This window comes from Verruconis gallopava (genome assembly GCF_000836295.1).
Source record: "Verruconis gallopava strain CBS 43764 unplaced genomic scaffold supercont1.1, whole genome shotgun sequence".
Lineage (NCBI taxonomy): Eukaryota > Fungi > Ascomycota > Dothideomycetes > Venturiales > Sympoventuriaceae > Verruconis > Verruconis gallopava.
Window position 1 is genome coordinate 1,281,438 of NW_015622137.1, and position 23,743 is coordinate 1,305,180.

The window sequence follows — 23,743 nt, forward strand, 5'->3', positions numbered from 1 at the left end:
TCTCGTCTTGACCACAATTCTTCCCCAGTCATTTACCCGTGCAGCACAAAATACACAGGTTGGGCCTTGGTACTGATGGAAAAACAATGATAGCATCGAGCAAATCCAAACGTTCGATACGAAGTCTAGACCATGTGAGCTTACCGTTGCGTGGGATGAAGGGTGTCATAGAAGCCAATGCCGAGCTTGAGGCTTTTTGAACATCCTTTGTCTGCGTCTCTCGAGATCACGAATGAGAGGGGGAGGAAGGTGTGCGTGGGTACACTTTGTGCCCTTACCGCAGGAGAATCTGCTCGAGGCTGCCCAAGCTTTTGCCTCCTGCCTTGGAAAGCTTAGCCAATGTGATCGGTCGCATGGGTTTCAAAACGGCATTGCGATAAGGGGAGGATCTTGGTCACTCTGTAAACCATTTGGAACCAAGCGCATCCCCTCTGCAGCCAGCTGCAGAGATTGCCAAGCACGAAGTACGTGGAGATCGAATAGTTGTGGCGCGATCATAAGGATAATATCCAGATGTAAGTTATTAGATAAAAATCAACGAGTGTGAGCGAAAGCCCACGTGGTGCTAGCCACAGGTAGTCTGGTGGTGAGGTGCTCAGCACAGAAACGCCAGTTCCAGTCGTTCATTTCGTTTGACCTATTTATAGGGGGAGGAGGTTAGTTTGGACGTTCGGTCGCGGCGCGCCTTGATTTTCGCCTAGTCGTATAAGCACAGCACGGCGTGAGACCTGCGGCACGGGAACGGCAAGCCTGTCGTGAACCTCCCCAATATGATGAGCAACTGAGGCATCATAGGGATACGTCAGACAAGCCGGTTTGCAATCGAGGCCAGCCTTTGGACGCGAGGAGCAGAGGCGCGTTTGCGATGAGGAACGTACAAAGCAACAAGGGCGGCAGAAACCAAGGCAAAGGTGGCTGTGTCAGTGGGAGCTAACGCAGCAACGAACCCGCCCCGCGCAGTAGCCAGTAGACTTTCGTATAAAAGTGTGTCCGCGACCAGTCAAGTTAACTTGCAAGCAAGGAGTGTTCGCACCTTTATCGGTTAGCTTAAGGTTCCAACTGTAGGGCTGTGGCTGAGGAAAGGGAGGAGTGCTGGAGAGGGGAAGGAGAGAAGGCGCGAGGGCCGGGCCTGGCACTTTCCGATAGTCCGTCCTCGTAGTTACTTGCCTTGGGAGTGGAGAAGCGGAGCGATCGCAGCTGCCTGCCCGGCACGCTGAAGCTGCCAGTGCTCGTGCTGGGTCGTCCGCCCGCGCGCATTCCCTTTCTGTTGTTGTCGCTCTTGCCTAAGTTAGCAGCGCCGCTGGCAGAAGGACGGTACCTGCAGCAACGAAGGAAAGTGCCATCGCGCGCCTTACCAGCAACACGGCGCTCCGAACAGATGCTGTCGTAATAATAGCAACAAGGCAAGTTCGTGCCGGGAGCACCAGGAGGGAAGGAACGAACAGCACCGTCAGTGTGAGCACTGGGGGCTTCGGGTAGGCGCCACCAGATGCGACCTCCGCCTCGCCAGATGTTGGGCCAGACGTGAGATGAAGCCGAACACACTCGCCCATACTTTCCCCACCCCCTCTTAACTGCTGTTCCTTCACGTTCTTGTGCCCTATCGCATAAAAAGTTGTACATTTGTCGCACGATAGACCGAACCCCCCTTCACGCTCCTCGCCTCGTCTGCTTCGTGGAGTCGCAGCCTGAGCTGCGGAAATATGTGTGGCCATACGCTTGTGTTTCATCACTTCTCAACCATCTCGACGACGTCAGAAACTGGTCGCGTTGTTTTTTTCCCGCGCGCCTGCTGCTGTGTGGCCGGAAAAATACTTGTAGGGCAGCCAGGATTTCCCCCACAGTTGGACACCTAGTCAACCATCCTTCAGTCCGCCAACTGCCTTCTGGTCTGAGGTTCCGACTCCCGACACGGCATCCCCATCGCACGCTCGACTCGCCGACTGGACCGACGAGCGCTTCGGCGGGCCCCAGCAGCTCTCGATGGGCCGGCAATAATGGCACAGTCCAATGCGAACGCCATCATCGATCCCCAGCTGCAATATCGTGATCCGAGGCACAACTCACATTCCTACTCGAACTCCGCCCGTGAGAGCGACGCTCGTCATCCGCAGCACCACCTCTTCCCGCATGCCCAGCACCAACATGGCGGCAGTGGGGTCCCGTTCGCCCAGGTACATACCGTTCACCAGCCGTTGCAGGGCCCGCACCTCGTCGAGCCACACGAGCGCGACGATGAGTCGGTAGGTGGAGACGACTCACCAGAACATGGCAATCCCGACGATGCGGGACATGGGAATGCAAGGTAAGTGCAGACTGCACGCTCTCCGCAGCCCTGATTTTCAAACCTGTCATCAACTCTTTCGACAGTCAGTCCTCTGACCTGAGCAAGCAGTGAACTGGGCAAAACTCCTGAGAAGCGGCCCCGCGCATGCGACTCCTGCCGCGGCCTCAAGGTCAAATGTATAATAGACCCGGCATCAGGCCTGCCGTGCAAGCGATGCGCGAAGGCGCGGCGCCAGTGTATAGTTACCCCACCGACGCGAAAGCGACAGAAGAAGGCAGACGGTAGGGTTGCAGAGCTTGAGCGCAAGATAGATGCGCTGACAGCAACCCTTGCGGCAAGAGAGGCTTCAGTCTTTGAAGGAGGCATACAGCTTGACCAGTTGACGACTGAGGCTAAATCACCATTTGCTCATCGTTCTCCTCAATATGTTGCCGACCGCAGGTTGCTAGGAACAGAAGCGGCATCTCCGCAGCTCAAGAGGCAGGAGATAAGGCCCAACGAGGGCTCCGACAAACGAAGGCGCTTAGAACGACTGGATACCAATCGCATACAGAACAATGCAGACGATTCAAACAACCTCATGCCGACGCCGAGCTCAGACCCTGAGGGAAAGGGAAGCATTTACAACCAGCAGAAGCCAGAAACATTTGACCATGGTGATATCAATCAGAAGATTGACGAAATTGTCGATCCAGAGACGGCCGAGCGACTATTCGACCGTTACGTCAACGTTGTCGTGCCTCGCTTTCCGGCAGTACCTTTCCCTCCAGGCACGAAAGCAAGCAAAATTCGAAAGGAGAAACCTGTTCTATTCCTAGCCATCCTAAGCAGCACTTCGTTCGGTACTGGAGTCTCAGATAAGGCGCAGAAGAAATTGGAAGCGGAGTTGCGCGATGTCTTTGCAAAAGCCATGTGGAAGCATGGCGAGAAGAGCTTGGAACTTGTTCAAGCATTGCAGGTTGCAACCCTGTGGTATCGGCCACCAGCGAACTTTGAACAGCACATGTTCTATCAGATGGTGCATATGTCCGCCGTCATGGCCATCGATATCGGCATTGGCAAGAGAATGAGTCCGTGGAAGCAGAAATGGTTTGGAGGCGAACCGCCACCTAGGAGGATACCCTACTTCTATGATAGCATCGAAGCGAAGCGCGCTTGGGTTGTTTGCTACTTTCTTTGCATCAGCATCACGATGATTCTCCGACGGCCGATTCTAGTACGGTTCACTGAATATATGAAGGACTGTATTGATATTCTGGAAACGTCCGATGACGCGCTGCCGTCCGACAAAATGCTTTGTCAGCATGTACGGATAGCTCATATCTGCGAGGACATTGCTACGCAGTTTGCAATGGATGACCCGGCGATCAATTACACCGTGACGGACCGCAATGTCACGTTCAGTATCAAACATTACGAGAAAGCTCTGGCGGAAATCCGCGGTGCTGGGACGCAAGACTACGCGTTACGACTCGCGGAGCACGTCACAAATCTCTACCTCCACGAAATTGCGCTTCATTCTCAGAGCAACGTAGATGATTTCAAGGGCCCGTGGATTCAGGAAACCTTCAAGACTGCAGTAGGAGACATAGTTCTTGGTCCAGAGCATATACGCGCTCTGACTGCATGTCAGCAGTCATGCCGGGACATTCTAGATACTTTCCTATCTTATGATTTTGAGGTAATATACGTTCTCCCTGTAATTTTCAGTAAGTATCTTCGAAAACTCTATGCATCAAAAGCTACGTCTTGCTAATATTAAATTGTGATTAATAGCGGGCGTTAGGGTTATCTATGCCGTTGTAGTCATCATCAAGCTGTACATTGCAGCTAACTCACCCGGGGAAATGGCGAGTGTAATCAAGAAAGAAGAGCTGCAGGTCGAAGCATATTTGGATAAACTACAGAAGGTATTCAGGAGAGTAATGGACAAGGACGCATTAAGTCCTCACGTAAAATTTTTATGGGTAATTGAGCGCTTGCAGGAAAGATGGCAAAACATCAAGCACAGCAAGAGCACCGCAGGAATATGCAGGAGCAACGGAAGGGAGACCCCTCAAAGCGTGACGGAATCCAAGATGCAATTAGCGAAAGAAGAAGATACAGACAGAAAGTCGACTACGAGCATGCCGGCGCAAGGCTTGCATTTGCTCAGCGAGGTTGCGATGAGCGGTAACGACCAGCGGCAGGCGAGCAGAGTCTCACAACCGCAGACGGATGGCAATACTGGCACTACAATTCTCGAGTCCCAGGCTTCACATCCACAAACGCAAAGCTGGGATTTTGCACATCATCACACCGCAGCCCCAGCAGCGGCTGCGCACATGAACCTCCCAATGGACCCGAACGCATACCTGTACACTGGCAACGCAAATGGTTATGATGGATTCGATTACGGGATCGGTTCGCTGGGGATGAGTATGGATGGAGCAATTTCAGGCTTATTTGTTCCGGATGCCATGTGGAGTTTTGGCCCACAAGGCCCACAGCACGATCCAAACAATCCTCAGATTCAATTCCCGACTTGGCAATGAACGAAAATCGGTATGAACATTGGGGAAAGATTATGGTTCTTTGTCTCACGTCGTCCGTCCTAGCAACTTTCCCAAGGTTTGAGGACCCGTGGACTGGACGACTGTTTGACGCATATCGTTGGCGATTTCCGGCGTAATCGCATCGTTCAGTTTGATCATCTGCATCACGAAAGGAACTGTCGGCGTAATTTTTTGGCATAATTCATATTCGTTGTATCCCCTCATCATTAGCATTCCAGCTAAAGATTGCATTCCAAATTCAGGAAGGTGTACAGATTTTTCACACCGCGCATCATCATGATGATATGAGACATTCTTCTTTGCTTTTTTGAAAGTTTAAACTTGAATTTATATGTACGATAGAAAAATGCTCGGAGCAACGGCCGAAGCGAGCGAAGATTGCGTTCTCTTCGTCAGTCGCGATTTTGATATAATGTCACAGGCTTATGTTATGCCGCTTATCGCTGCCCGCCTACCGTGCATTCCGTTGTTTTCCTTTCACTATTTGATCGGCAAAGGCAGCGCTCAAGGCCCCACGGCTTGGTTCATCGATTTGTGGGATCTAGACCAGTCGTGAAGCTCTCACGAGCACCTGTCTGTTGCAGTCGCTGCAAAGCGGACAACGACTTCGAAACCTTTCACGCGGCCTCCCAACGCCATAGTGTTCACGAACCAAGATGCTTCCACGGGAGTCATGTCCAGCCTTGTGTCCGCTATGTGCTTGGGGCTGGACGAATGCCGTGAAATCTACGCAGGCATGGGACAAGCTGGAGATGTTGGACTTCAAAAAAGAAGGCGACAGATGAACGTTGTCATAGTATCTCGCGATTTTATTTCCGGCTTCTCTGAGCCATTTCGGCCGGGTGCGCACGATCAGTTTCTCGAAGATACTAACACCACTTACTCATCAATAGCAGCAGCAACACGTCAAAACGGCTCAACCACCCGCTGCAGCTCTTCCATTCTGCGCTAGAACCACCACCAAGACCAAGATTAGTTCACCGTTATTCTTGTCTCTCTGTTTCGGAGCTTCAGTGATAAACCTTTCGCGCAATCCACATCAACACAATCAAAGCACTGAATATTGACAATCAAGGCTTCGTGACCAGCACACCAATCACCAATCATCGTCGTCCTTTTCGTCATCTGCATGATTCGATTAATAACAGTGAAGATAATATACTCAAGCAGGGAATTCGACTCACCACTATGGCTGACCTTCGCCTTCCGGGCCGCAAGAGCAGATGCCAAAGCGCCAGCCAATCCACCATCTGCAGCGCCTCCACTCGTCCCCCCGCTTGCAGCCGGCCCTGGACTAGAAGGTTCAGCGCCAGGCACAAGAGCCGCACTTCTATCCCGTTTCTCGCTATCGGCCACCTTCCTGAGCTTCGTACCACCCCTGATGTCCGCCAACAGCCCGTCTCGACCTGGTGCTTTCGGCATCGTAGGCACAGGAGGTGGAGGTGGACCACCGGACGTGTCGTGACCAGGAGGTAATGGCGGTGGAGGTGGAGCACCTGAGCTTGGAAGGGGAGGCGGTGGAGGTGCATTTGAGCTTGGCAAGGGTGGTGGCGGAGGAGCATTTGAATTCGGCAAGGGTGGTGGCGGAGGAGCATTTGAATTCGGCAAAGGAGGCGGAGGGGGAACGTGGGAGCTTGGGAGAGGTGGAGGAGGAGGAGCATTGTTTGTTGGCGCCACTGGAGCGGGAGGAACAGGTCTTGCACTTGAATGCGGGAGAGGTGGTGCCGCTGATGGCTTTGAGGCACCATTGACATCTTTTCTTGCCAATCCGGGTATAGGTGGCGGTGGAGGAATCTCGCGCACTGGCGGGGGTACTTCGCGTGGAGGTGGGGGAGGCACCGGACCTCGTGAGGGTGGTGCCGGTGGCAGAGATGGCACTTGGTTCTGCGGAGGGAGGGGTGGTGGAACAGGTCGAGACGGAGGTGAATCGTGGTCCTCGATCGGTGTCTTCGGGGGCCTCGGTGGCGGTGGAGGGCCTGGATTTGCTAGATTCGAATTCGCCCGTGGCCTGTTGGATGACACATCTGCAGCAAGCTTCCCAGCATCTGCAATAGGTGGTGGGACCTTGAACCGTGGTTGAGGAGGTGGAGGCGGGGACGGTGTCTCTTGCCTTGTGCCTGTGTTTTGCGTTCCACCTCGTCTCGGCGGTGGAGGAGCCGGCGGGGCTCCTCGCCGTGAAGCTGCTGTACTTCCCGTATCGTGCGAGTTCATGTCTGCTGCTCGTGATGGCGGCGCAGCAGGCGGTGGCGGAGGAGGTGCGCGGCTTCGGGTCGCCTCTTCCTTTTTCTGTGCTGATAACCAAGCTTGTATAAACTCCGCATTGTCTGCCAGCTGGTCGTCTCCAATGCCCATAGCTTTAAGCTCTTTACGTAGCGCCGGGTCTATGCTCTGGATAAGCGAGTCTCTGCTCGAAGCCGTCGTGTGTGAAGCTACCGATTGCACAGGGGGAGGTGACGATGGAGGCGGCGCTTCGTGCCTATGATGCCCAAATAGGCCACCAAGGAAGCTGTGATGAGACTTCTCGCCGACTGCAGTATGTCCGTTGGCACCAGCTGCGCCAAATGGCTTGTTCCTCGTGTTCTTGTGTGCATTCTTTTCTCTCTCATTGACCTTCTTCATGAATGTTTTGGCCTCCTTCTCGTCTGCAAAAGAGAGGCCGGCCATGCAGTCCTCGAGCTCAAACGTATGGAAGAAAACGCGGTCTTGGTTGTACGAAAATGTGTCATAAATCTCTTGGTCCCATATCACACCTCGATTTGCAGGCTGGCCTCGCCTGTTAGTCACAACGGAATCATTAAGGCTATTTGTACAAACATACCGATATGTCGACAAGTTTTATCCAGTATGTGTTTCCGACTAGATCGTTTGCCAGCACAGCGGCGCCTTGTAAGCCCGTGTAAGTCCATTTCGACGGATTTGGGTAGGCAATGTACAGCTTCGCTACAGCTACGGCATGAATCTTGTTGGACGGCTTCGGCACAGTTCGCTTGACCGTTTGTTTGTCCTCGTCGGACAATATCGAAGGCATCGCGGGCGCTTCGAGGAAAGACGAATGCGAGGGGCGAAAGGGACGGGGTCAAGAATGGCCGGTTGGGCTATGTAGAGGAAGGCTCAGGCATGGATGCGGAACGTAGGTAAGTCCGCCCGGTTGTGTCTCCAAAGGTCTCGTGAGGCGTGACAATTGAGTAATGACTGGACCCAAAATCACCGTGTGCTGTGTGCGTCGATCGCTCTGCGAGCCTGTACACGTCCGGGGAAGTGTAGCACTGTTGGTTCGTGGAAGTCGGCGGCTTTGTGCTCGGATTTCCGCTGTCGTCGACGACCACACCCCAGGGAATGGCTCCACAGGCAATCCATCATCGTGCTTAAGGCCTCCAATCCCAGGCATCAAGGCTTCTACTATCACACCGTTGCAGATCAGAATCACTGCGCCTTCCGCGATTCGTCGCTGCCTATCAGACTGTGCGACGACGTGCAATGGAGACGCGCGTTTTCTACGCGCAAGTCGTTCCTCCAGGCTGGCTCCATGACTTTGCAAGAACAACAGGTGGACCAGCACAGACGGAGAAATGGCTATCTTTTGCGCGAGTAGGGTTCTTTTTCCTGCACGGTTGAGCACGTCGTCACCAGCGCTCGACATTCCCGACGAGCTTTGGTGCTGGTGCAGTCGACGTTACTTATCAATCGAGTGAACAGACTTCGATTTCAGCTTCCCTGACACCTCGGCACAAGTTGATGCAGCTTCGCGATTCGCGAGATTTGACAATCGAACTACGCCCAAGTCTGAGATTTTCACGTGCCACAGGGACTGTTTTTTGTCCGTTTCATTTAAAGACTTGGCCATATCAACAGTTGTCTTGGTCTTCACACGGCAACGTTCAGCTTAAGTCGGTCATCTAACGACTTCACGACATTGCCTCACGGAGTTGGCGGGTCTTTCACCATCGTCAATATGTTTGGCTAATCAGCATCTAAAATAAAAAAAATTAAAAAAAAAAAAAAACTATGATGTGCTCAGATGTGCTGCGACGTGGACGGAGTCCTGACTTGCATCAGAAGTATCGCGCTTTGTTCTCAGCGAGGATTTATTGTTCTGGTCTTTGTGGAAAGCACAGGTACAGCATGCACGACGGCAGATTTACGCCGAGTTTGTCCTTCCATCTGCTGTAGATTCGCAGCCGGAGATCTTGTTGACCAACTGATCGTGATTCTGCTTAACAAGGCATAACCAACACAAACGGGGCAAAACCGGTGGAAAGTACGAGCTGGCTGACATTCTTGCCCTACGTGATCGTGCCCAGAGCCCGTCTTTCGTGGACATCATGAAAGAGTATGAAACAAGACTGAGAGACATTATAAGCCATTTCACCTTTGGTGGACGACAGGTGCCAGTAGCTCCTGATCGGCCGCGTTGAGAAGAAGCTGGAGAAGTTTTGGATTGAAATGACGGGGAACTCCGACGGTGCGAGTGCGTGGTCCAGACTGCACAGTGGACAAGCTCACGCGGCCGGCCTGCGATAACCGGCATAACGAGCTGAAGCCTTGGGTTCTACTTACTCGATAGCAACTTGTATAAGGTTGTTTTTAGGCATATTTCAGGCCAGTGTCGGCCTCTCGGCGGCGTGGCCATGTACTCCGTACCTGCATCCACTTACCCATTCTGTGTTGTGAGTCCAGCGCCTATCGCCAAGCACGCACGCAGGAGAACCAGAAAAAAAGGAAAAGGAAAGAAGAGGCGTATGTCGCTTGCTCAACGATCCACTTCTCAAGTGACTCATAGGTTCGAAGAAGGGCCGCCTTCTCGCAGTGCGTTCGAAGTGATGGACTGTCAGTCCTGATGAGCGGCACATAGTAAGAACAGCATCAGATGTCGGTCACCTTGCGAGGCGAGAGCAAACGTGATTGGCGGAACGTGTCGGGGCGAATCGGTTGGGTTCGACTCCGACTCGTGGGCGGCGCAACGGAAAGAGACTTTCCACACCCTGTCGGCCGCCCTTCAGGTGTGTCGAGCACGAAAAGCTGCACAGGCGAGTTGCTGGACTTGGAATCTGACGTGCAATGCAAAGGCGATTCCTCGTCGATGGCCAGAAGGTCAAGGTCTGGAAAAGAAGACAAAATCGACGATTGTAGCCCCGGCATCCGGCATGCATGCGGTCCAGCCTGTCGTCCTGTTTGCCCCGCCAGCACCTCACCACACTTCTGGAGCCAAATTCGGTCGGCGGAGGCTGCCGTTCCATGACCTTGTTGTATCCTCGATCACAAGCGCGCCGATAGTAACCTTTCCTATCCATTTTCCCCCTCACCCGGGCGAATGCATGTATCGTGGGGCAATTAGCTTGCATTGGCAGATTCGCCGGGGTCAGCTTCTGGCCTTGCATGCTCTGCTGAAGGGATTGTCGGCCGAGGCTGGCTATGACGACCATGGCCGAATTTATACCGCGTCACAGCTCCTCTTTGCCGAACTGATCGCATATATTCCTTTCTCCGCCGCTGCTTCCAACGTCTTCCTAAGCCTACACTGCAGCAGCATTTGAACCCCACAAAGCGGACAGAATGGCAAAGACAAACTACACCCCAGACCCTGCTACCGTCGTCAAGGATGTCAACATCCTCGGTCAGGTGAGCGAGGAGCACAAGAAGATCCTTAATAAGGACGCCGTCGTTTTCCTCGCTGTGCTGCACAGAGCGTTCAATGCGAGGCGGAAGGAGTTGCTCCAGCGACGTGTGCTCCGCCAGCAGGAGCTTGACAAGGGCAACCTACCGGACTTCCTTCCAGAGACCAAACACATCCGCGACAACGACGCATGGAAGGGTGCGCCGCCCGCCCCTGGCCTTGTCGACCGCCGTGTCGAGATCACCGGTCCGACAGATAGGAAGATGGTTGTCAATGCCTTGAATGCTGATGTCTGGACGTACATGGCCGACTTCGAGGGTAGGTGATTCTCAATCTCGACGTCATTCTTAGCAGTGCTGACGCCTGGCCAGACTCGAGCGCGCCAACATGGGAGAACATGATCAACGGTCAAGTGAATCTTTACGATGCCATTCGCAGACAAATCGACTTTAAGCAGGGTGAGAAATGGTACAGACTACGGACCGACAGAACACTCCCTACGCTGATTGCGCGTGCTCGTGGCTGGCACCTGGAGGAGAAGCACTTTACCGTCGACGGAGAGCCGATCTCAGGCTCGCTGTTTGATTTTGGCCTGTACTTCTTCAACAACGCTGAAGAGCTCGTCAAGAGAGGCACGGGTCCGTACTTTTATCTGCCCAAGATGGAATCCCATCTCGAGGCCAGATTGTGGAACGACGTGTTCAACCTTGCGCAGGACTACATCGGCATGAAGAGAGGCACAATCCGTGCTACTGTCCTGATTGAGACCATCATGGCTGCATTTGAAATGGACGAGGCAAGCACAGTCCGAACGATGAGACGTGTAGGCACTAACAGGACCAGATTATCTATGAACTTCGCGACCACAGCGCCGGTCTTAACTGCGGTCGCTGGGACTACATCTTTAGCGTTATCAAACGTTTCCGACAGAACCCTAACTTTGTACTACCAGACCGGTCTGCCGTCACCATGACCGTTCCATTCATGGACGCATACGTCAAGCTGCTCATCAAGACTTGCCACAGGCGCCAGGTTCATGCAATGGGCGGCATGGCCGCTCAGATCCCCATCAAAGACAACAAGGAAGCCAATGATGCTGCCATGGCCAACGTTCGTGCAGACAAGCTTCGGGAGGTTCGTGCCGGCCATGATGGCACCTGGGTTGCTCACCCCGCTCTGGCTTCCATAGCTTCGGAAGTGTTCAACAAGTATATGCCAACCCCTAACCAGATGCATATTCGCCGCGAGGACGTTCACGTCACTCGCAACGACCTGCTAAACATGAACGTGCCTGGCAAGATCACGGAAGACGGTATCCGTAAGAACTTGAACATCGGTCTCGGCTATATGGAGGGCTGGCTTCGCGGCGTTGGCTGCATTCCCATCAACTACTTGATGGAGGATGCTGCCACAGCCGAGGTCTCGCGGTCACAGTTGTGGCAGTGGTGCAGGCACGGCGTTAGCACCAGCGAGGGTAAGAAAGTGACGAAGGAATATGCGCTCAAGCTGCTGCATGAGCAGGCAGCAGAACTCGCGTCCAAGGCACCAAAGGGCAATAAGTATGCGCTTGCAGCCAAGTACTTCGAAGGACAGGTCACTGGCGAGGATTATGCTGAATTCTTGACGTCGTAAGTTCTTCCTCCTCCTGTCCTGCTTCAAAAATTAACGAGAGGTTCAGGCTGTTGTATAACGAAATCACCAATGTGAGCACGAGCCAGCCGGCATCCAAGCTGTAGTCGGCTGTTTTCCTTTGCAGTCATGTGTACATTTTCTTTTCAGGTCTGGATGATCCATGTACAGTGCGAAAAGTTCGAGAATGAACGTGTATGATCGGTACGGTGTACGTAATCGGCAGGTGCGACAAATGTACCGGAAGACAAATGCACTCTACCGAATTCTTTGAAAAGCGAGAGCAAAATTCACAGGAAGACAAACTGACGTTGCAGAACGTTTTGACGATACTTTTTTCTTTCCCGCTCTCTCATCTTGCATTCTACTAACTTGTTCCTTCGCCGTAGCCGTCTTCACCAACTCCAGCGGAAAAGCTGTAGAGTAAACCGTCTCATTCTTCCTTTGAAACCGCTCTGGCTCCAGCACATTTCGCTGTAGACAACGGGCTTCCTTTCCTCCACTTACGAACGATCTCGTCCTCGTCCAAATGTGTCGCTGTAGGGCAGCCGCAGGCATTGGTCCGGCTTTGCCCCTGACGTTTCGGGAACTGTGGTTTATACAGCTTCAATGTACAAAGTATTTTCTGTGTCTTTTGATTTATTGATGTTGAAATTATTGTCACCAACTTTAGACGGCTTCTCTTATGTGCGACAAAATGCTCAGTCACAACTCTCATGCCTACGTGTTTTGTTTGCCTATGGTTCTGGCGCCATGAGTGCGAGCTAAATATAAAGATCCATGGCAGCTGTGATACGATCTGCTCAGGTTCATACGTTAAATCACACAAGCACGAACCGCATTTCCTTGACTGTCGCGAAGCGAGAACTTTTCCTAGACGACATCATCCGTCCCGCGGGCGCCATCCAATATATACTTCGTCTGTGCGGAAACGTTGCGTCGTTTCGCTGTCTTCAATTCTACCTCTGACACCGGTACTGTAGGCAAGCAATCCTGCGTGAGCTATCATAATGCCATTATCGATACAGAAACGCTCGTCGGTCGCGTAAACGCTGCCGCCTCTTTCTTGTGCCATTAGGCCCATCATTTCTTGAAGCCGCTCATTGCAGCCAACACCTCCAACAATGAGCACTTGCGTCGCCCCTACATGAGCCATGGCACGTTCGGTGATCTCTACTAGCATGGCAAATACTGTTTCCTGTAACGAGAAGCATAGGTCCTCTGGTGTAATAAGGTGGCCTTCGTCGGTGCGGAGGCGATCTATTCTTGTGTCATCTGCTCCGGTGGCTAGCCGGTCAGCAAGGCCCTCCACGGTAGCAAGGATGCCACTGAAACTGCAGTCCATTCCCTTAACAGCATACGGTAAATCGACGAGCAGCTTCCCCTTCTTCGCCATCTGCTCGATATTGTAACCTGGGGCTGGATCGTTGGGTATGGCTAACGCTCTTGCAAATCGATCCAGGCAATTTCCGACTGCGATGTCCAGGGCCTCGCCGAAGATTCTGTATCGATGGTGCGAATACGCAATTACTTGGGTGTTACCACCACTCACGTACAAGACGACGGGGTTGGCACTTCGCGTGATCGCTCTGCCCATCTCGATGTGGCCGACGCAGTGGTTGACGCCAATCATCCTGTCTTCCAGTCCCCAGAGCAAAGCAATTGTTCTCGCCGCGACCGCCACACTTTGCAGCGGGGCACCCATGCCCGGGCCTTTTGTATAGCATATGCAATCGATTTGGGCAGGACTAACGCCAGCCTGGCGCAGCGCTTGCTTTACTAGCCGCACAACCCATTGTCGATGGTGTTTTGCAGTCTCCTTTGGAAGGAAGCCAGCACCAGGCGGGGCGTGGTACGTGTGTCGAAGATTCGCGAGAATGATAGGCGGTTTCTGGGGCGACGGGTGGGATATGATTCCGATTCCCAGCTTATTGGCCGAGCCCTCTAGACCAAGGGCAATCATCTTTGTTCAAACAAGAGAGTCGGAGCCGGCACTCGTCCTAGCGAAGAGTTTATCGTCGTCTTTGCGAAGGTTATTTCTGTGCCAAGCAGTTTTTCTTGCCGAATCCGGACTAGACCGAGGACCAAGCGTTCGATGTTGACTGTTCCACTCCCACATCGTTCGTCGCTGATATGAACTCGTTTGATGCGTTGAGATTATTAAAGCGATGTCACAACAGCCGGTGCACAAAACCAACCAAGCGTTCTTGAACAACCTCAATGTCTGGGTTGATCGCATCACACGTTGAGCAGCCACAGCTGCATCATGCACCGTTATTTGATTTATCGTTCAGTGCCGTTAGCCTATATACACCTATGTTTTTTTTTCTTAAAAAAAGAACATCCGACTTCTCAGTTACAACGCAAGGATAAAAGGGATGTCGACGAGAGCATTCCACGCATGGACGATGCCTGATATATTCTGTAGCAGACGTTTTAATAGTCACAGGCCCACCGAGATACAGCGGCGTTCACAACCAAAACACAAGTCCGCCACTTCTCCCACTTTGTCTCGTGCATTTCTGCCACCGTATTGCACGATCTTGTCACCTGAAATTGTCTAGAGCTGAATATGGCCGACTGACGTAGTACATCTTTATTTATGCTTGGCTGTTTGTTGCAAGCTCGCTCTGAGATTGTCATCATCATATACTAAAAATGTTAAACGGACATCATTCCCGCCGGAACTCAGTGGGATTGGACGTGAACGAGACGACTCTTTTCAGCTCCACTCTCGCTCCAGCTATTCCGTCGTGAGGCAACCGGGAGCATACTTGTCTGGGTGCTTACGGACTATTGTCCGACGTTTTCTCTATACCCACCGCTAATATCTTCTAAATTAAGATCCGTGAGGCTGATCTGCGCTCACGCATGCTTTTACTGGTACAAAGTTCTTATTTGTTGACTGCTGGCTTTTCTGCCGTCCTGCAGGCTCAGATATGAATTATTTGTACATGCAACGATCACAGCCAGGATATATGCAGCTTTCCGACGGATTAAACCATGCGTCACTCCACAATATGAGGAACCAGTGAAATTCCTTCGGCGAAGGGCATTGCATGCTCCCAAGTGTGCCTTCCGGGCTTCTCTGTGTTCCTCAAGTCCACCATGTCATGGCGGCCAGACCTTAATTGCGTCTTAAGTGTACGTTGCATAACGGTGGCCTTGCCTGTCGTATTGAGCGACATTATAGAATGCACGATTTAACAATTTGCACATTTATCACATTAAGACGAGATTCCCATTGGGATGATCCGAGGCTACTTTAAGCTTTTTTTCTGCTGCGCCCATCATCTCTTCTATTGCTAGGACAACGGGACAAAACCAGGATACACCTAGAACTCATCGCAAACTGCTCCGATGTTCAGCCTTGTGATTAGTTCATGTACCAACCGATTACTTGAACTCTAGCTCTATTTTTTGAAGAGATATATACAATAGCAGTCCCCTTTCATGCTTCTCGTTTCACCATAATTGTCATCGAGTAATGCTACTTCTATATCGAATATTCATCAACACAAAAAAAATCTGAGAGCTAATCGGCTCTCATTAGGCACGAGCTTGCTAATTCAACCGCAATCTCACTGCGTTCTTCTCTCAGCTAACAGCCCACAAAATGTGCTGGGCCTGTTACTCGCTGCTGTGCAGACAGCTCTTTCTGATCATACTAATTTTTGGATACAATGGATTTCAGGTCATGGCAGCTATTATTGATCGATCAGTCCCCAGTTCTTATGAACGCAATAACAATGCCATTCGCTCACAATCAATTGACCTGACATCCCCTCGAAAAGCTAGAAGGTCGGATGGCTCATCAACCTCACAAGTTTTTGGTGGTGGCTACTCCACCAACACATCCAGTGAATATCCTGACACTGGGGTTACACGCAAATATAGCTTCGATGTGAACTATGCTACCGTACGCACTATATACTTTGTACGCGAACTGAGCTGATTTCATTTTAGATCGCGCCTGATGGCGTTTCCAGACAGTCGATTTTGATTAATGGACAATTTCCAGGACCAACAATTGTGGCCAACTATGGTGATTGGATTGAAGTTGAGGTTACAAATTCGTTGCCGGATGAAGGCACTACCATTCATTGGCATGGCATGCTGCAAAAGGAATCGCAATGGATGGATGGCGTGCCTTCCGTACAGCAGTGTCCTCTTGCTCCGGGTAAGACATTCACGTATCGCTTTCGAGCCGATCAAGTAGGGACTACCTGGTGGCATTCTCACTACTCAGGACAATTCACGACCGGTGCTTACGGCGCATTGATCATCAACGGTAACGAAAACAGCGAGTATGATGAGGATATTGGTCCTATATTTTTATCAGACTGGTGAGTTCTTCGTAAATCCATATACGCTGCGCTTTATTGAACATAGCAGGTATCACGAGACTCTGAATCAAGATCTGAACACAACGATTCATAGTGGCAATTCCCAACCTCCACCTGTCGATAATCTTCTGATAAACGGGAAGATGCCTTTCAACTGCTCTAAAACCACACTCCCATGCACTCCCAATGCGCCATTGAGCAAATTCTTCTTTACGCCGGGAAAGAAATACCGCCTGCGGTTGATCAATTCAAGTGCGGCCACGAATGCGAAGTTCTCTATCGATGGGCATACGTTTACCGTGATAGCTCACGACTTCACCCCTCTTCAGCCGTACAAAACAGATTTGATCTCCTTAGCCAATGGTCAGCGTGCTGATGTAATCGTCGAGGCAATCGGGGCACCCGGATCATCTTACTGGATGCGATCTGACCTTGGTGACGGTACTAATCAAAGAGCATGCATTGATGCAGTAACCTCACGTGAGTTGACCACCTACACGCAACGCATGTATATGGGCTGACAAATGTAGCCATCCGAACTGCTGTTGCCGCAGTCTATTACGATGGCGCGGACACAAATTCTCTACCTACCACCACGTCCTCGATTGACCCTGCGAGACTGTTACCTTGCTCAAACGATGCACTTAATCAGACCGTGCCTGTTAAAGCGGTATCATCAGATATCCAGGGAGAGCTGACCACGGTCGAAATGTATATCAACTTTACACATCTTGATAACCCCTCTATTAATTCTTGGACCATCAACGGTGCTTCCTATCATGCGGACTTCTCAAGGGCTCTTCTTTCCGATGTCAAATCTGGTAATGCAAACAGCGCTTCAGACACATTGTTAGTCAAGTCGATCAGGGCCCTGAACACTACTAATTTATGCAGAAGTTTATACAACTTTGGTAGCAACGGCACCGTACGTCTCGTGTTGTACAATTTGTTCCCATTCACTCATCATCCAATGGTATGTGTTTCTTTCCTAGATATTCAAAGTGTCATAGAGCTGAAAATGTATGGGCAGCATCTGCACGGATTCAATTTCCAAGTTCTCGCTGAAGGCTTCGGTACGTGGGATGGAACTATAACAAATCCTGACAATCCTACACGACGTGACGTCGTAGTTCTAGACAAGGCTATATTCAACCCCAATGGGCCAGCCACACCTGCGTATACTGTGATTCAGTTTTTCACAGACAATCCAGGAACTTGGCCCTTCCACTGCCACATGTCTTGGCATAACAGCGCTGGCTTATTTTCAAATCTTTTAATTAGACCTGCAGACGTGGAGCGGCTGACCATCCCCGACTCCATTACTCAGATTTGCAAGGACTGGAATAGTTGGGATTCAGAATCAGGTTACGAACCAATCGACTCTGGTATCTAATCGAAGGAGCTATGATTCCAGCGTGTTGGATAAATAAGTATTCCTTTGTTAGATGATCAGGTATTTAGGGGCACATTATTCTAGTGCATTATGCGGAATGCCGTCTAAACTATATGCAGTAATGGCTAGTCAAATAATAGCAAAGTTATAGTAAAGTTATAGGAAAGCACTGGCAAAGTAAAGGCATCGTGAAAAAGGGGAAAGTTGCTGCAACTGTGATCTCATACATTCTCTAAAAGTACCTCTTTCATGGGATTGCCACAGCTGAATGACTCTGCACTTCGGGGCCGAATGGAAGGAAGCAGAAGTGATGAAGCTGAAAGACAAAATCTGACATTGACGAGGCTGTAGTTCGCGATAAATGGAGAGCTTGGCCTTTCATCATGTCGATGGGTAGGTGTCTCAGCAAAGTTTGAACATAGCTTGTCCTTACTCATCATGAAGACTTGGTTCCAATAATAGGGCTGAATGAAAATTGACAATCTGATTTGCGGAATTGAGTCTGGGCGAGTAGACTATAAGATGGTCCTAGAAGGCTGCAATTTTCAAGAAACCCGTGAATTCTCCATCCTGCAAAGGTGCTCCGGTGTTTGGATCTGCACTGTTTGGACCTAAAAGGCGCAATTGATAGTAAGGAACGCCACAGCATCCTTGTGAAGCGTCAATGTATCGAAATCCCCACAATGCTACTCCATCCGCACCAAGGAAGACACCCTCTTGCTCAACACCATCTACGGACAGAGTATGGGCCTGTGCAGCTGGTCCACCGTCAACAAGATACATCAGTTCCTGGTCGTAAGGGTACGGGGCAAATTGAAGCGTTTCCCATGTGTAACCAGAGACACCGGTGGCGACGAAACCATGTAGAACTTGGTCGTAGCAGCGGAGAACAACCTTGGCTTCGTCCACGCGGACTCCGAGCGTGATCATGCCCCATCGAATCTGAGTGGCTCCTCTCGAATACTGCAGGCTTGAACCAATCCCGTCTACCGAGGAATTATCTGTCTGGTATGCTTGAAGGTAGAAGTTGCCACTCCCGCCGCTGGTAGCATCGTAGCCCGGGTAGGCGGAGCATCCGTCGATCGGAACTGCTGTTATGTTGTGCGACGCGGTGACAAAAGAAAGTAGGCAGCACGCGAGCAAAACGATAGTGGAACGGATAGATGTGGCCATTGTGAATTTGATCCTGCAGGAAAAAGGAGAGACTGATCTATGGGTACTTCAATACAATACTAACATCCCAAGTACTCTTAAATAGTTCCCTTGTCACAAGCTTTTTGAAAATTCGATACCGTCAGTGCTGATTTTCCCTGCTCTGCATTTAGTCACCAGTGATGAATGCCTAGATAGCTAATTGATCTGTGGAATACGAGGGGTTGCAATTGATGATCTAATTCGCCCTTGAGAACTAGGGTTTCAGGGAAATTGGCTTTGGAGTAATTACACTTGGCGGATAATGCTCGTTCTGGGCATCAGTCCGACCGTAATGAGGAAAGAGTAAGAATAGCTTCTAGGCTGACAGAGCCAGCAACCTCAATAGGTTAAAGAAATGTACGATCATGCTTCGTTCATGTTGTCTGTGCGGAAGGCTCCAATCGGTGGCGAGAGAAGGGGGGAGGGGGAGAAAAATGATCGCGAACAATAACGTGGGCTGCCAAAAGTCGCATGGGTTCGACGGAGAAAACTTCTGCTATTTTGGTTCTATCGTGTGCTTCTTCTGCAAACCAGGAGATGGAAAGCAGGAAACGTAATGAAGATCAAATGTTGAACTGGCGGCGTTTTACTTTTGCAAAGCCAGCGGCCTCGAACTAAGACGGCGGCGACGGCTGACGACATCATAGTTTCTGCCTTATCTCCGTTAGGCACCAACATGAAAGCGTCAAACTCGTCCGCAACAGTTCGAATCAGTGCGCAAGCAGTTCAGACTTACCAACTGATAATCACCCTCTCCAAATCCGCAGACTTCATCATGAGCTCTGGAAGTATACCTACATGGCGCAATAGCACAAACAGCAGCGAACGACCAAATAACCCTCGAAAACGACCGGCGCCCTCGGATGCGCAAGAAGAGGCATGGGTAGCTGAAGAAGACCAGTTTGTACTTCGGCAAGCGAAGAAGAAAGCTGCTCTTCGCGTGAAAGGAAAACGCCCAAAGCCTATTGACTGGCTTGCAGTAACGCTGTCCTTTATCGATCCTACCAAAAATGCTCTGGACGAGGACGAGGATGACGCAGATCTTGAAGTCACCGATCCGGAAGGGCTCCTGGAGAGTCTCGACCAGCAGAGTCTCCAGGAGCTTGAAAAAGACATCGACACTTATCTGCACTTGGAACAGCACCCATCGAATAGAGAATACTGGCAAGTATGTCTTCATTTTTTTTGGGGTCTTCGTTCTTTGCCTTTCTTCTGAAACACGGCTACTGACTGTATACCAGACAATGAAGCTGATATGTAAAGAACGCTTGGCCGGATTCAGTTCTGGAGGCCGCTCTGCACGTGGAATCGGCAGCGTCTCTGCTGATGTGGAGAAACTCCTTGGACCTAAGACCTACGAGGAGCTCGAAGCGCTCGAGAAACAAATAAGGAAGAAGCTGGACTCTGACGAGCCAATCGATGTGGACTACTGGGAACACCTGTTGAAATCCTTAAAAACATTTAAGGCTAGGGCGCGGCTGCGCAAAGTATCCCAGGCTATCGTAGATAGTCGTCTAAAAGCTCTTAGAAAGGAACAAGAGAATGAGGCGAGCCGCGCTCGCATGAAACTTCGGGGGTTCGTCGAGAGTATTCGCCATCCTACCGTGTCTGAGAAAGGCACCCATGCATTCCTAGATCCTGAGCCGTTACTCAAGCTATCTCCAGAAGACAAAACTCTGGACTCTGTCGACGAACGCACTTTTCTTCAAAAGGTCACGCAGGAGCGGCAACGTATTCACAAGTTGGGCTATGTGCCAGCCAATAAGATCATTCGCGAACGACCAACAGCTAATCTACCCACGCCGTCTTCGGAAAGCCGTTCCACAACGGCCATCTCCGCACTCACGTCGAATGTGGATGACGAGTCGTCTGAAATGGCCAACGCTCAATTTCAACGCGAAGTGGCTCGCGGTGTTCAGGAGAATGAAGAAGTTTTCACAAACGAAGAAAATATTGCGGTAAATTCCTCGATTCCAGCTCAAATGCAACTACGGAAACCCAAATTTTTCAATCGCGTTCAACTGGGCTATGAGTGGAACAAATACAACCAAACACATTATGACCATGACAATCCACCTCCCAAAGTTGTTCAAGGTTATAGATTCAATATTTTTTACCCTAATTTGATTGACAAGACGAAGGCGCCGACATACAGAATTGAGCGCGAGGGTGGTCGCAAGCGTGGCCAAACTGTTGCTCCCGCAGGCGAGGATGACACGTGCATCATCCGCTTTATAGCCAGCCCTCCATATCAAGATATCGCATTCCGGATAGTAGACAAAGAATGGGACTACTCTGCGAAGAGAGATCGGGGCTTCAAAAGCACCTTCGAAAATGTACTTTCTCGTTTCCTCTCCCTAGAATTACTTTGCTAACATGCTAGATAGGGAGTGCTTTCTCTTCATTTCCAATTCAAGAAAGTGTACTACCGCAAATAAGCTGTCTGCCGGCGAGACCTGGCTGTTCCGTCTGCTGCCGTCCGCATGGCCTGCCATTCTACGAGCATGGGTAGTGCTCCGAAACCACTAGCTTTAGATCTTCTTCTGACTCAATATACAGATGCTGCAAGATCGCTCACAGCTTCACATTAATTTCCCGCCGCGTCCTAATAAGCCCCAGGACTTGACAAGCCTTGTCCATGGTGGCGTGGTTCGATACACAATTCTTCACGCTGCTCGACCCTCTGCAGCTTGCCGCGAGCTGTGCAACCTTTATTCCCACGTAGTGACGATGTCGTTACCCTAGTTGTAGCTAACACTCCCAACGTTTCGTCTTCAAACGGTAGGTATTTAGTGCAGAGGTAGCTTCCGCATCTGCCGATGTGGCACATCGCCAAAATTGAATGTATCATCGAGGAGATAAAAGTGAATCCGGAAACATCTCATAGTTATACTGACATGTATCTGCCACGTGGGCATTAGTTTTTGGGTGTTGCAAGCCAAACCAACAATCATCGCGCATCTTTGCGTAGAATGAGTCTAGGCCTGAGAGGGCCTAAAGCTGCACGCGGTGCGCGATGAGCCTACCAGCCTGGTAGGATCTGCAGCGCCTCTGTGTTCTCATTTCGTTGACAGCTACTACTGTCTGAGCACAAATGATAGGCTGTTCTCGTTGCACCAAACTGTCATGCTTCACAGTGTATCAATCAGTCATTGTTCTTGGCTGTGCGGTGGGCGTCCAGGAACAAGTGTATTTGCTCCACATGGCAGCGGCCTCGCTGGGCCAAATGTTGTTAGTACACCACTCCTGGTAGCATTCAGCATGTAAAGTCTTCCCTGTTTGCTGCCTCCACCCAGGTAAAGCGTGATTTAAGTTGGACAGGTGCGTAGCCGTCGGGCAATGCAGCCTTGCGTTCTACGCTCAATTAACCAATCTACACAATCTTTTAAGAGATTTTTTCATCCTTTCAAGCTTTCCCTTATTACTTTTCGCATGCACTGCAGATCAATGTTGAATATCCTGGTTGCATGATCCGTCTGCGACTTCTTGCAACTTCATTGTTAGCTGGCTGTACACTCACTCTTTGACCTCCTATTCTTACTTATTTACTCAAGTATGAAAACTCCCGCCGCAGCATGTGTCGAATCCAAGCTTCGTGGGCTGCCTGTCAAACGTGAGCAGCCTGCTTTCATTCAGGGTGACACTGAAGCACAAGATCAGCACATGGCTAAAGGCAGGATCGATACTTCGTGGTCCACATTTTCTGGCTTCCCAATATACTACGAGAACCATGCCGATGCTCTTCCAAGCAACGACCATAGTCTAAAGTGGGATTCAAGCCCTAATTCCAAGACTATGTCGCTTCATACGAGCAATTATCAACTTGACACTGTTCGTGAGCACATCAACAATGAGGCATATGCATCTGGCTCAAATTGGTCGGGATCAGCCTGTACTCCAATGAATCCTTTGCACCAAGCACACTTTGATTCCCTTCCAGATGTTGGTCGACCAAGAACATTTCCTACCATGAACGTCGCTCCAGTCTTGACAGGTTGCGGTTCGACTATAGCACCACACGACCTATGTCCGGCTGGCCCATCACACTCAGACACATATCCAGACTTTTGTTCGTATAGTGACGAACAGGAGTTCTACACGAATCCTAGCATCCCACTCTCGATCGAAAAATATGCACGGGTTCCCAATATCCAATTTGACTACTACGGTCATCACGAAACCAGTCCAAGCTACCGCTCCACACCTCTAGACGAAGATGTTTCCACTGACGAGGATGAGGCGACTGAAGGAGGAAAACATGAGCCTTATGCGAAGTCGCTCTTTCGTTGTTTGAGAGACGCTCCCGGTCACACGATGATATTACGAGATATCTACGAGTGGTTTAAGACTAACACGGCAAGAGGAAAGGATCCTCATGAAAAGGGCTGGCAAAACAGCATCAGACACAATCTTTCCATGAATAAGGTAACGTCTTCCATTATCTCTTCTGTTATACCGATGTCTCAAACGTCTTGGCTAGGCTTTCGAGAAGATTGAAGTGAATTCCCCAGACGAGCCGACAAGGAGAGGCTATCAGTGGAGATTAAGTGAACAAGCTCTTCAAGACGGTCGTGTTCAATCAACCACTCGATTCCGCAACAAGCAGCCGAACAAGCGCGCAATCAAATCTCATAATCCAGCACCACATCGTCAAGCTTCTGGTGCCAAAGGAGGGCGTATGGCACGTATAGCGGCAGAAGCCCGCCGCTCGGAGAGACTTCGTGA

At 50.6% G+C, this 23,743-nt stretch overlaps 8 protein-coding genes across 9 annotated transcripts; 4 read left to right on the forward strand and 4 right to left on the reverse strand.

The window, feature by feature from the left end:
• Positions 1–1,544: 1,544 nt before the first annotated feature.
• PV09_00475 (uncharacterized protein) lies at positions 1,545–5,278 on the forward strand. The gene is made up of 3 exons (XM_016353219.1): positions 1,545–2,305; positions 2,396–3,996; positions 4,064–5,278. Exons 1-3 carry the CDS (start codon positions 1,998–2,000, stop codon positions 4,819–4,821), a joined length of 2,667 nt encoding a protein of 888 aa, XP_016219476.1. The 5' UTR covers positions 1,545–1,997; the 3' UTR covers positions 4,822–5,278.
• A 77-nt stretch (positions 5,279–5,355) lies between these two features.
• On the reverse strand, positions 5,356–8,152 carry PV09_00476 (uncharacterized protein). The gene is made up of 3 exons (XM_016353220.1): positions 7,661–8,152; positions 6,027–7,605; positions 5,356–5,967 (listed from the first exon to the last, which is right to left on the reverse strand). The coding sequence occupies exons 1-3, from the start codon at positions 7,868–7,870 to the stop codon at positions 5,939–5,941; spliced, it is 1,818 nt and encodes a 605-aa protein (XP_016219477.1). The 5' UTR covers positions 7,871–8,152; the 3' UTR covers positions 5,356–5,938.
• A 707-nt stretch (positions 8,153–8,859) lies between these two features.
• Positions 8,860–9,740, reverse strand: PV09_00477 (uncharacterized protein). Its single transcript, XM_016353221.1, has one exon. The coding sequence runs from the start codon at positions 9,368–9,370 to the stop codon at positions 8,981–8,983; it is 390 nt and encodes a 129-aa protein (XP_016219478.1). The 5' UTR covers positions 9,371–9,740; the 3' UTR covers positions 8,860–8,980.
• Positions 9,741–9,872: 132 nt separating this feature from the next.
• PV09_00478 (malate synthase, glyoxysomal) lies at positions 9,873–12,835 on the forward strand. The gene is made up of 4 exons (XM_016353222.1): positions 9,873–10,774; positions 10,828–11,252; positions 11,300–12,084; positions 12,135–12,835. Exons 1-4 carry the CDS (start codon positions 10,396–10,398, stop codon positions 12,190–12,192), a joined length of 1,647 nt encoding a protein of 548 aa, XP_016219479.1. The 5' UTR covers positions 9,873–10,395; the 3' UTR covers positions 12,193–12,835.
• On the reverse strand, positions 12,430–14,083 carry PV09_00479 (tRNA N6-adenosine threonylcarbamoyltransferase). Its single transcript, XM_016353223.1, has one exon. The coding sequence runs from the start codon at positions 14,046–14,048 to the stop codon at positions 12,969–12,971; it is 1,080 nt and encodes a 359-aa protein (XP_016219480.1). The 5' UTR covers positions 14,049–14,083; the 3' UTR covers positions 12,430–12,968.
• A 1,699-nt stretch (positions 14,084–15,782) lies between these two features.
• On the forward strand, positions 15,783–17,824 carry PV09_00480 (uncharacterized protein; the record flags this gene model as incomplete). Its single annotated transcript, XM_016353224.1, has 6 exons — positions 15,783–16,004; positions 16,052–16,431; positions 16,481–16,911; positions 16,962–17,280; positions 17,329–17,404; positions 17,462–17,824. The coding sequence occupies 6 exons, from the start codon at positions 15,783–15,785 to the stop codon at positions 17,822–17,824; spliced, it is 1,791 nt and encodes a 596-aa protein (XP_016219481.1).
• A 47-nt stretch (positions 17,825–17,871) lies between these two features.
• PV09_00481 (uncharacterized protein) lies at positions 17,872–19,634 on the reverse strand. The gene has a single exon (XM_016353225.1). It carries the CDS (start codon positions 18,995–18,997, stop codon positions 18,353–18,355), a length of 645 nt encoding a protein of 214 aa, XP_016219482.1. The 5' UTR covers positions 18,998–19,634; the 3' UTR covers positions 17,872–18,352.
• A 60-nt stretch (positions 19,635–19,694) lies between these two features.
• On the forward strand, positions 19,695–22,410 carry PV09_00482 (the record flags this gene model as incomplete). Of its 2 annotated transcripts, XM_016353227.1 has the most annotated exons (4): positions 19,695–20,186; positions 20,260–21,354; positions 21,406–21,526; positions 21,578–22,410. In XM_016353227.1, 3 exons carry the CDS (start codon positions 19,695–19,697, stop codon positions 21,454–21,456), a joined length of 1,638 nt encoding a protein of 545 aa, XP_016219484.1. In that variant the 3' UTR covers positions 21,457–21,526; positions 21,578–22,410. The 2 variants fall into 2 exon arrangements, with proteins under 2 accessions (XP_016219484.1, XP_016219483.1); XM_016353226.1 differs by having other exon boundaries at positions 21,406–22,410.
• Positions 22,411–23,743: the final 1,333 nt, after the last annotated feature.

What these genes read in the sequence shown, in the direction of transcription:
- PV09_00479 (XM_016353223.1), bottom strand. Translation starts at nt 14,048, where the DNA reads ATGATTGCCCTTGGTCTAGAGGGCTCGGCCAATAAGCTGGGAATCGGA.
- PV09_00477 (XM_016353221.1), bottom strand. Translation starts at nt 9,370, where the DNA reads ATGCCGGTTATCGCAGGCCGGCCGCGTGAGCTTGTCCACTGTGCAGTC.
- PV09_00476 (XM_016353220.1), bottom strand. Translation starts at nt 7,870, where the DNA reads ATGCCTTCGATATTGTCCGACGAGGACAAACAAACGGTCAAGCGAACT. An exon ending in TAAAACTTGTCGACATATCG is followed by an intron (nt 7,606 to 7,660) that starts GTATGTTTGTAC and finishes AGGCGAGGCCAG; the next exon opens with CCTGCAAATCGAGGTGTGAT. An exon ending in GGCGAAGGTCAGCCATAGTG is followed by an intron (nt 5,968 to 6,026) that starts GTGAGTCGAATT and finishes CGAATCATGCAG; the next exon opens with ATGACGAAAAGGACGACGAT.
- PV09_00478 (XM_016353222.1), top strand. Translation starts at nt 10,396, where the DNA reads ATGGCAAAGACAAACTACACCCCAGACCCTGCTACCGTCGTCAAGGAT. An exon ending in GTACATGGCCGACTTCGAGG is followed by an intron (nt 10,775 to 10,827) that starts GTAGGTGATTCT and finishes ACGCCTGGCCAG; the next exon opens with ACTCGAGCGCGCCAACATGG. An exon ending in CTGCATTTGAAATGGACGAG is followed by an intron (nt 11,253 to 11,299) that starts GCAAGCACAGTC and finishes TAACAGGACCAG; the next exon opens with ATTATCTATGAACTTCGCGA.
- PV09_00475 (XM_016353219.1), top strand. Translation starts at nt 1,998, where the DNA reads ATGGCACAGTCCAATGCGAACGCCATCATCGATCCCCAGCTGCAATAT. An exon ending in GCGGGACATGGGAATGCAAG is followed by an intron (nt 2,306 to 2,395) that starts GTAAGTGCAGAC and finishes CTGAGCAAGCAG; the next exon opens with TGAACTGGGCAAAACTCCTG. An exon ending in CGTTCTCCCTGTAATTTTCA is followed by an intron (nt 3,997 to 4,063) that starts GTAAGTATCTTC and finishes TGTGATTAATAG; the next exon opens with CGGGCGTTAGGGTTATCTAT.
- PV09_00481 (XM_016353225.1), bottom strand. Translation starts at nt 18,997, where the DNA reads ATGGCCACATCTATCCGTTCCACTATCGTTTTGCTCGCGTGCTGCCTA.